Here is an 11,455-nt window from a genome sequence, read left to right on the forward strand (position 1 = left end):
CAAATGATAATGATATGGTTTGAATAGGTAAATTAAAAAATTTTTTAGTTCTTAGAGCACATTCTGTGTCAGAAACCTATGCTATGTCAAATATTTAATCACAATCCAAATTCAGTGCTGTATCAAGCTTGAATGTTGTGTCCATACTTGCCCCAACTGTTCAGGGTTCGACCTCTGCGGTCGTATCAAGCTGCGCCCAGCGGAGCATTTTATTGTAGTCTTTTACAAAAATCTCCTCTGAAACTACTGTGCCAAATTAAACCAAACTTGGCCTAAATTATGCTTAGGGTATCTTCTTTAAAAAATGTATCTGATGACTACACCCATTGACCAAGATGGCTGCCATGGCTAAAAATAGAACCTGGTGGTAAAATGCAGTTTTTGGCTTATATATCTGAAACTAAAGCATTTAGAGCAAATCTGAGAAGGAGTAAAATTGTTCATCAGGTACAAATCTTTCTGCCCTGAAATTTTCAAATGCATCAGACAACCTGTTGTTGGGTTGCTGCCCCTGAATTGTTAATTTTAAGGAAATTTTGCAGTTTTTATATGCCCGTTTACGGGTCGTATTATGGTATACCGTTGACCGTCTGTCCGTCAGTCCTTCGTCAACATGTCGGACATTAACTCAAAAAAACTTTAACCAATATGCATGAAACTTTGGTGAATTGTTTATATCTATTGACGTGAGCTCCCTTTCATTTTTTATAAATTTCAGAATTACCGTTTCCGAGTTTTGGGGTTTTATTCATATAACCAATTCCAAGTTCTTTGGCTACATTTATTCAGAAACCTATAATATGTCAAATATTTAATTACAATCCAAATTCAGACCTGTATCAAGCTTGAATATTGTGTCCATTTTTGCCCCAACTGTTCAGGGTTGGACCTCTGGGGGCGTATCCAGCTGCGCTCAGCGAAGCAGTTTATTGGTTATAACCTTGAATATTATAATAGAAAGAGATAAACTGTAAACAGCAAAGTAAGCTCTACAAATAAGTCACCATGATCAAAATTGTCAATTGACCACTTCAGGAGTTAATCTTCTACAAAAATTTTCTGCTCTGAAACTACTGGGCCAAGCTCATTATAGATAGAGATAACTGTAAGCAAGAATGTTTAGTAAAGTAAGTTCTACAAACAAGTCACTGACACAAAAACAGAGAGTTTTGTCATGAATTCTATTCTTGTCTTAAAAAATGTAGAGTGTCCTATGTTTAATATGCACTGCAACACATAGACCAAGGTGAGCAACACCGGCTCTTAAGAGCCTCTAGTTATTATTGCGATATTAAACCAGTCAAATTATTTGTATAAAGAAACCTTGCAATAATTTCTGAATGTACAGTAGTTATTAATTATGAATTAGTGGGTCCTATATGGTTTTCCTTGTTCTTAGGTTAAAGTTTCAACCAATGATTCATTAGTTGATCAAAAGATTCATGATACTAGACAAAAACCAGAGGCTATTGATAAGGAGACACTTCAAACTATGGATCCATCAAAGATAAGAGGATTTAGCCAACATGTTGGACAGCTGATCATTGGACTAGGCAATTCTTGCTTCATAAAACAATGTCTTGGCCTTTTGCTCCATGAGACAAAGGTAATGTTAATATATAGCTTATTGATTAAAATGTTTCGATCAACTCTTAAATGATCAATACTTTCAGTCCAGTAAAATTAATGATCCCTTTTGATAGATAAATGATATTTTCTATAAAATTGCATTACTATCAGTACAAATCAGTTTAGTTATTTGGATGCCCTGCCCCGATGTCATGGTCTAGCGACCGTATTAATTGTCAATGCTGCTGTCCCTCAAATTGTCTTTTTCAGAATTTTCTGCTGACAGCAAGACATTTCTCTGTGTCAGCAGTTTATTATACCCCACACAACAAATAAGGACTTACTATGTAGATGTGCATATCGACAGCAAATTACGATTTTTTTTTGTAGGAGTTATGCCCCTTTAACTTAGAATTTTGGCCAAAATATACTACTGCAACAGTTTGTCATCCCAACTTCTCTGAAACCACACAACAGAATTTCATGAAACTTTGTAGATAATAAGGACTTACTATGTACATGTGCATATCGACAGGAAATTACGATTTTTTTTTTTTGTAGCAGCTATGCCCCTTTTACTTAGAATTTTGGCCAAAATATACTACTGCAACAGTTTGTCATCCCAACTTCTCTGAAACCACACAACAGAATTTCATGAAACTTTGTAGATAATAAGGACTTACTATGTAGATGTGCATATCGACAGGAAATTACGATTTTTTTTTTTGTAGAAGTTATGCCCCTTTAACTTAAAATTTTGGCCAAAATATACTACTGCAACAGTTTGTCATCCCAACTTCTCTGAAACCACACAACAGAATTTCATGAAACTTTGTAGATAATAAGGACTTACTATGTAGATGTGCATATCGACAGGAAATTACGAATTTTTTTTTGTAGGAGTTATGCCCCTTTAACTTAGAATTTTGGCCAAAATATACTACTGCAACAGTTTGTCATCCCAACTTCTCTGAAACCACACAACAGAATTTCATGAAACTTTGTAGATAATAAGGACTTACTATGTAGATGTGCATATCGACAGGAAATTACGATTTTTTTTTTTGTAGAAGTTATGCCCCTTTAACTTAAAATTTTGGCCAAAATATACTACTGCAACAGTTTGTCATCCCAACTTCTCTGAAACCACACAACAGAATTTCATGAAACTTTGTAGATAATAAGGACTTACTATGTAGATGTGCATATCGACAGGAAATTACGAATTTTTTTTTGTAGGAGTTATGCCCCTTTAACTTAGAATTTTGGCCAAAATATACTACTGCAACAGTTTGTCATCCCAACTTCTCTGAAACCACACAACAGAATTTCATGAAACTTTGTAGATAATAAGGACTTACTATGTAGATGTGCATATCGGCAGGAAATTATGATTCAATTTTTATTGTAGGAGTTATGCCCCTTTAACTTAGAATTTTGGCCAAAATATACTACTGCAACAGTTTGTCATCGCAACTTCTCTGAAACCACACAACAAAATTTCATGACACTTTGTAGATAATAAGGACATACTAATATGTAGATGAGCTTATTGCAGGAAATTACGATTCAATTTTTTTTCTAGGAGTTATGCCCCTTAGAACTTTTTTGGCCCAATTATACTACTGCAACAGTTGAAACTTTGTAGTTTATGAGGACATTATATGTTAATTGTGCATATCCACAAGAAAATTTTTATCAGTTGACTTTTGTAGAGTTATGAGTCTTTGAACTTAGGAATCTGGTGAGATTTTGTTTGTTAAGTGACAATGTGGGGGTGTGGGGTATGTGAGGTTCTTTAATTTTTTTATTAAAATTATTTTTAGGGTTTCCCCTTAGCAAATCATGGACTTTGCAAGGGGGAGGGGTATCATTTTGTGGAGCAAGATCACTGGGTACTTCTACTTTTTTTCCAGTGTGCTATATTCACAAATATCAGAACTTTAAAGTGTCTTTTATACCATCTCTTGGGCAGGTAACAAGTAACTTTCTAGTGGTATACTAATTAAGTATAACTGATTTTTCTTTTCAGATACTGATAACATGCCTGTCTACATCACCCAGGTATTGTAATCATATCAAAGATAAATTAGGTCCAGAAGACAAAGCTACTCTGCATTTCATTGGACCTTATGATATATTAAAGGCAAGGGAGAGGAGCCAGCTGATAAAAGCTTTTCTACGTTTAGGAAACCGACAAAGATTAGGAATACCAAAATTTAACTTTGTTTGATTTCATCAAAAATTGAATAAATGGGGTTCTTTGAAATGCCAAATCTAACTGTGTATGTAGATTCTTCATTTTTGGCCCTGTTTTCAAATTGGTCTACATTAAAGTCCAAAGGGTCCAAAATTAAACTTAGTTTGATTTTAACAAAAAATTAATTCTTGGGGTTCTTTGATATGCTGAATCCAAACATGTACTTAGATTTTTGATTATGGACCCAGTTTTCAAGTTGGTCCAAATCAGGATCTAAAATTATTATATTAAGTATTGTGCAATAGCAAGAAATTTTCAATTGCACAGTACTCAGCAATAACAAGAAATCTTCAATTGCACAGTATTGTGCAATAGCAAGAAATTTTCAATTGCACAGTATTGCGCAATAGCAAGAAGTCTTCAATTGCACAGTATTGTGCAATAGCAAGTATTTTCAATTGCACAGTATTGCGCAATAGCAAGAAATATCTAATTGCACAATATTGTGCAATAGCAAGAAATTTCAATTGGAGTTATTTTTCTTTGTCCAGAATAGTAGTTGAATCAACTTAAATCAATGTTTTATACAATATACAATGTATATATTCACTTTTACTACCAACTGATAAATTAAAACAATCTTTACCATTCACTGATAACAAGCACTTTTTTTACATTTTGATATTGTATGATGTATTTAAATGAGTGATTATTGTTGCAAACTCCATTAGAAATTTGAATTGAGATCGGTTTTGGAATAAAGGAAAGGGGGATGTGAAAAAAAAATTGGGGAGGGGGGGGGGGTTCAATTTTTCTCATTTGAAATTTCATAAATAAAAAGAATTTTTCAAACATTTTTTTTGAGAGGATTAATATTCAACAGCATAGTGAATTGCTCAAAGGCAAAACAAAAATTTTAAGTTCATTAGACCACATTCATTCTGTGTCAGAAACCTATGCTGTGTCAACTATTTAATCACAATCCAAAGGAGTAAGTTCGGTAAGTGCCATATTTGGCCCCAATGATAAAGTTCATGGTTACAAGACAATAATTGTTTTAAGTTGCCTTAAAGACATGTGAAAAAGTTAAACAGAGCTGTTTTTGTCAAAGTTCAATTCTAACACAACGATTTTTACATTCGAAAACGGTCAAGATAAGGAATTTTGGTGAAATTTGACAAAATCAGCAGGATTTCAACCAAATAAAGGACCAGGAAACATAGAGCAGGCGTCGACAAGCCTAATATTCAAATAAGACATGTTAAATGTCTTCACAAACATTATTTTAAAAGATCTTTGTTGTCGACGTATGCGTTCTATGTTTCCTGTCAAATAATCTTTGGAAATTTACCCATTTTCATTGATTTTGTCGTGAAAAATCAATACGAGTACAACTTGTGACGTCATAATGAAACGCAGAAACGTAAAATTATAAACAAAATGGCTTATATCCTATCTAGTCAATGTATTAGCTATAATTTATCGTGATATTGGTCAATAAATCCGAATTTGAAATTTACGCTAAAAAAGTGGGCCATTTTAGGACCTTATCGAACACACTCCTTTAGAGCTGAATCCAGCTTGAATGTTGTGTCCATACTTGCCCCAACCATTCAGGGTTCAACCTCTGCGGTCGTATAAAGCTGCGCCCTGCTGAGCATCTGGTTGTGTTTTGGTCTGTTTTTCTTATACTGTATGCAATAGGTCTACTATATTTGATGTTTAGAATGGTTGTAAGTTTGAGAAGTATTCATGCTAACATATTTTTCAAATTTTTGTCTTCTTTTATAAAAATCTTCTCTGAAACTACTAAGACAAATTTTAACCAAACTTGGCCACAATCATCGCATGCATCATTAATGTATTTACTTAAAAAAACAACAAACATGGCTGACATGTTGGAGAGCGTGCTTTATGATTGATATACCCATAGACTTAAGTGAGCAACACAGGCTCTTTAGAGCCTCTTCTTGGTCATGCTTTAAGATATTTATTTGATAATAGGTTTATGTAGTTTTAAAGAGACAGGTTACAGATCAGGTACACTGTTTTCACTGTCTAATGATCTTGTGCCGAGTTATTGGCCGTGGAAAAATTCAGTCAAATAATTAGTTTCCACACCTTTTTTCATTGGTCCTGAAAATATTGACTTGGTGTTTGTTAAAAAAGTTTGCACCATGACAAGTTATATAGATCCAGTAGAGCGTTTTGAAAATGATTTTGTTCCATTTATACAGTGAGGAATATGTATTCCCATACAACACTCTTGGAATGCTTGTTGCTTCTAAGGCTATAAAATCAAATTTAGTTTACAATGAATTACTTTTTTATTTTAGATATATTTTACATTACTCCATATAAGTTTAAACCATGTTCGTAGCCTAGGACCTGGTGTTGCAGATATGAAAGAAGTTGATAAGCACAGAGCAACTATATATTATTCAGAGTCAAAAGATATCCTTGTAAAAGATGATAGAAATAGTTTGATTCAGTCAATAATGAGATTAAACAATTAGTGCACATTATATGATAAAATATTCATTGATATTTGCTTCACATTAGAATTTGTATAGATAGATGATTTAAAAGTGGTAATGTATTTAGATACTGGGATAAAATGAACCACAGCCTGCTAATTAAAAACTTCATGAAAGGGGCAAAAATATGATTTTTATTTTTTTTCAATCATTTAATAACAAAAATTAAATAGTGAAATAATAACTAGGTATAAGCAGCTGTTTTTGTTTAAATTTGTAAATATAAGCTAAGAAACATCACCATTTTCACTGACAAGTTATTCACTTGCAAGTGAATAAGTCGAACTATTTCAGTGTATTCATGTGACCTTCAATTTAATCCCTTATCTATAGATGGTAGGCCATGAACTAGCATCTTCGCTTGCCAAGGGTTACCCGTTCTCTTCACCCTTGGCGGATAAAATTTCGGAAACACAAGGTAAGGATTTTTAACCGGATTTTTGTGACAAAAATGTCGGTTATTGATTTGGGGATGCTCGGGGGTGGGCAGGCGGGCGGCAATCAAATGTTGTCCGTGCACTAACTCATGAACCATTCAACCAAAGCTTTTCAAATTTTAATATGTTGTTACTGATGACAAAATAGAGTTCAAGTTCAATAATGACGATTTTGACTTTTACCGTTCAAGAGTTATGGCTCTTGAAAGATCGTAAAATGGTGTTTCCATTCACGTTGTTGCATTTACTCACAAACCATTCAATCTAAGCTTTTCAAATTTTAATATGCTGATACTGATGACAAAATAGAGGTCAAATTTGATATTGACGATTTTCACTTTCACCAATCATCAGTAATGGTTCTTGTGATATTGCCAGGACACAAATAAATGCTAATAAATCTGGTTTGCTGTCGTTGTGACAGCCTCTTGTTATTTGTTGCAGTCGAAACTCGCTGCATCCAATCAAAAAGCGCCTATAACATGAACACGTGTAAATGTAAGACGTGTTTGTAAACAGTTGCCACATGTTTATTGTGCAACAAGTCTTTACATCCCTAAACATATGAAAATATTAATTGACAACTTGAAGGTTTTTAATCAACTATTAGAAGTTCCTGTGTGTATGTCTCATGCACAAATGCATGAATGTTGACATATATTTTTCGTTTCCGGCTTTACCAAGTGTGTAGAATCTACATGTTTTTACCTCCAAATTGAAGAGTTCAAGTTCTACCATTGGTCAAGAATAATGTATTTGGAATGGGTGTGACTTTAATCTTCCAATAGATGGCGCAACATTGTTATCACAAATCTTGACTCAATCCACCAAGGGTGAAGAGAACGGGTGTTGATGGTAACCTTTGGCTAGCGAAGATAATGAACTAGGCGTTTTCACTAATTAAAAGGAAAATAATGTCAACATTGAAATTGTCATCTTCGTCATCGTCTGAATACTTTTAGTTTTCGCACTCTAACTTTAGTAACAGTGAATAGAAATCTATGAAATTTTAACACAAGGTTTATGACCACAAAAGGAAGGTTGGAGTGATTTTGGGAGTTTTGGTCCCAAGATTTTAGGAATAAGGGGCCAAAAAAGGGCCCAAATAAGCATTAATCTTCGTTTTCGCACAATAACTTTAGTATAAGTAAATAGAAATCAATGAAATTTAAACACAAGGTTTATGACCACAAAAGGAAGGTTGGGATTGATTTTGGGAGTTTTGGTCCCAAGATTTTAAGAATTAGGGGCCAAAAAAGGCCCAAATAAGCATTTTCTTGGTATTCGCACTATAACTTTAGTTTAAGTAAATAGAAATCCATAGTTGAAAGCAAGCTATGAAAGACCCTAATCTGATAAAAAGTAAAACCAAACAATAACCAGAAACATATGTATTAGACAAGTGCAACCACTGAATTACAGTCTTGTTACCTTGAGACAGTAAAAAAAACATAACCTCGGAATTAAAGTCTCCTGAATTTGAACAGGGTTCAACCCTCCTCTAAGCCAGGACAGTGGTTTAACATCATCACAAAATTAAACTAAAACACTAGAGACATAAAGTACTGATCTATGAGTACTCACAGTTACTGCAAGCTAGTTTCCAATTAATTGCAGCAACAACTAATGAATGAATCATGTTTGCAGACTAAAATATCAATTAGTACTGTGACTACTATTTTAATAATATATGTGAAAAGATGTCAAATGCAGTCTTTTTTTAAATGTATTGGTTAAATTTCACAAGTTAGTCATTGTTTAAAATTATTTGTTCCAATTATTGAAAGAATGCACCCATTTTGTGAAATAAGGATTATATCTTCATGATCTTGTCAATGAAGAACTTGTGTCAAATGCATTCCTGATTACAAAATTAATATTATTACCAATCATATCTGAGTATATAAAAATCCAAAATTTAAAACCTACCACAAACACATTATGTCCACTCTATTTTGTTTATTTGCTTAAGCTATATCAAATGGTGTCTGCCATGTTGGATTGTAGCAGAAAACTATCTGCCTAGATTTTTAAAGAAATGTGCAATTTTTTAAAAGAAGAATGTTTAATTCATTCCTTAAACTTTTTCTAAATGAAGAACATGGTGTCTTCTGTCATGTTTTTTACAAATACAGAAATTTAAGTTAATTATGTATGCACTTTTTGCTTTTAGGTCTATCAACAAGTGCAAACCATCTTGAATAGTGTAAACTCGAAACAAATGTATTGAATTTTACTAATGGAAGTAAAAAATGTTTTAATTTTTTCAATTATATTATCTTACTGGGTTTTACTGTGAGTTTTAAGTTTGCTTGTGAGCAGGACAATGAAATAAATCTACACTACCAAGAAATTGTATCTTAAACTTAATAAAATCAACATGGACTAATCTAGTATCTAGAAGACCAATGTAGATTCGATATCGATACACGACTTTTCGTATGCATGTTGTTTTGTCCACATGGCCTGAATCCTCTTTCTTGAAAATTGATGACTGAAGTTGGCTGTAACCAATTCTCATATAATCTGAAGAATGATTGTAGGTTTAAATTAATAGGCAGCAACTTTTAAAAATCAATGTAAGTGTGTTAGCCATATTAGGTGAGGTCTTATTTTAGCATAAATCAATACTTCAGTCTGTGTTAATACAAAGATGTATTTATATTTTTTCATGTGGTATTCCTATCGAATGAATTTTTGAGTTACTTGCATTTGAGATATATTTATTTAAGACTATTGGATCACACATTTTTATGCTTCCTTTGCAGTTCATCTTATACATTGTTATATTAAGTCTTTTGTTTGATTGAACACATGACAAATCTTTATTTAATTTATTATAACTTTTCATGTGGTTTTATTATTTGAGTTTGATTGTCAAGTTATAGAAATTGTGTTTCTCATAAGAAGTCATATGTATATGTGTAATCTGGAGCGTTTTGACAACATAAATGTATTTAGCAGACTTTTAAAACCTGTTTTCTTTCATCCTGATGTCCTTATTCTCAATTTAAACGCACAATTAATGTGTTTATGTGAAAAAAAATCAAATAAGCAACTCGCTCTCACCCTCTTACACAACCTAACAAAGAAATAGAGTTTAGAGCATTTCTGACATAGGATAAAATTGTTTTTCAGGTCAAGATTATCTACAAACGTAACAACACATTGTTTGGTTGCTGCCCCTATAATGTAATTTTAAGGAACACCGATTTTTGCATTTTTTTATGTTGTTTATTGACGACAAACCATTTTCTATATTTGAAAATGCCTGTACCAAGTCAGGAATATGACAGTTCTTGTCCATTCGTTTTTGATGCGTTTTGTCATTTGATTTTGCCATGTGATTATGGACTTTCTGATTAGATTTTCCTCTTGAGTTCAGTATTTTTGTGATGTTGCTTTTTGGTATGATATATACTTTTTATACTGACAATGTAGACAAAGGTGTATTCCCCTTTACTATTTTTGAATTATTGGCTTCTAAACACTAATTCACTGATATTTTCCAATATCTACCAGGCCTCTTGTTTCAATTTCATCAACCTTGCAGTGCAAATGGAGTGGGAAACAAAAATCAAACATTCACTGATAGGTAAATACTAGTAGAAAAAATGTTTCTTAAAGAATAAATTTAATACAACAAATCATCTGTAAAGTGATCCACATGCTCTGTGTTGATTTTTTTTTTTATCAAAGTCAAGATTTGGTAAAATTTAGTAACAAACTCATAAGTAAATAAGCCTGCAATTAACAACCACTGAATGATATATTTATTTTTGAAAACACATTATAGAATCATAATCAATTTTAAAATGTAACATACTGGACTTAGATAAGTATATATTAAGTTCAATAATTTTAATAACATTTGAATGACATGAGATATTTTCCTGAATTTAGGTAGATTTTTGTTGTCGGAATATTTGAGATAGCATAAGCTGGCAAGAACTTTTTTGGTGTAGCTGTGATGAAAAATTGTAATTTTCATTTATGTGTTTATTATGTAGATGCATTTCCATTTCATGGACTTATACACTTCAGTCAACATGATAACTTATGCAAATCTATTCTGTTTATACATTGTACAAAAACATTTTACATTTAATTGATGCCAGTTTATTATTATATCATTATTTTTCTTTGAATAAGCTTATACATATAAACTATATTTATTGAAGTTGAATGAACTTATTTATATACACAATGAATTTATGGATTAAGATAAATTTGTAATTTTTGAATAAGCACTTATTTATTATTAATGCAGGCAACGGGTGAAATTACTTTTTATTTTGGAAATATTTTAATAGCAGATATATATATTTATAAACCGATTGAATTATTACTTTTTTTTTTTGCAGAAAATGTAATCAGTTTTTCGTGTTGATATGTAAACATTATAATTATAATTTTTATTCTTTATTATAATATTCCCATTCATGTATATGTTAAAGAAATAAACAATGTATATACTTGTAATTTTTGTTTATCATTTTGATTAATATTCTTAAAAGCAATAAAGATTAATTAAATATGAATCAAATGAATCATTCTAATTGATAATATTTGATTGACACAAGAAAATGTGGTATGATTGTCAAGGCTACCACGCTCCACCAGGGACTACATTATGTAGAAGGTCATTAACTAAAGGTTACAGGACAGTCTTTCCCAATGAGCAAACCAATCTTAGTTTTTAATTGAAAAGG

At 32.0% G+C, this 11,455-nt stretch overlaps 1 protein-coding gene across 2 annotated transcripts in view; it reads left to right on the top strand.

Annotated features, from left to right (window-relative positions):
- LOC143044325 (uncharacterized) overlaps positions 1 to 11,225 on the top strand; it is a 31,091-nt gene extending 19,866 nt beyond the window's left edge. The window contains exons 4-6 of one of the 2 annotated variants that reach the window (XR_012968639.1): positions 1,400 to 1,606; positions 3,602 to 3,854; positions 6,106 to 11,225. Coding sequence is in view for 1 of the 2 variants with exons in the window: in XM_076216272.1 (XP_076072387.1) it covers positions 1,400 to 1,606; positions 3,602 to 3,802 (408 nt within the window). In the remaining variant the exon portion in view is untranslated. Of the gene's footprint in view, positions 1 to 1,399; positions 1,607 to 3,601 lie in introns of both variants that reach the window. The other variant, XM_076216272.1, reaches the window with a different exon arrangement.
- Positions 11,226 to 11,455: the final 230 nt, after the last annotated feature.

The sequence above is a fragment of the Mytilus galloprovincialis genome, chromosome 9, assembly GCF_965363235.1.
Source record: "Mytilus galloprovincialis chromosome 9, xbMytGall1.hap1.1, whole genome shotgun sequence".
NCBI classification, from domain to species: domain Eukaryota; kingdom Metazoa; phylum Mollusca; class Bivalvia; order Mytilida; family Mytilidae; genus Mytilus; species Mytilus galloprovincialis.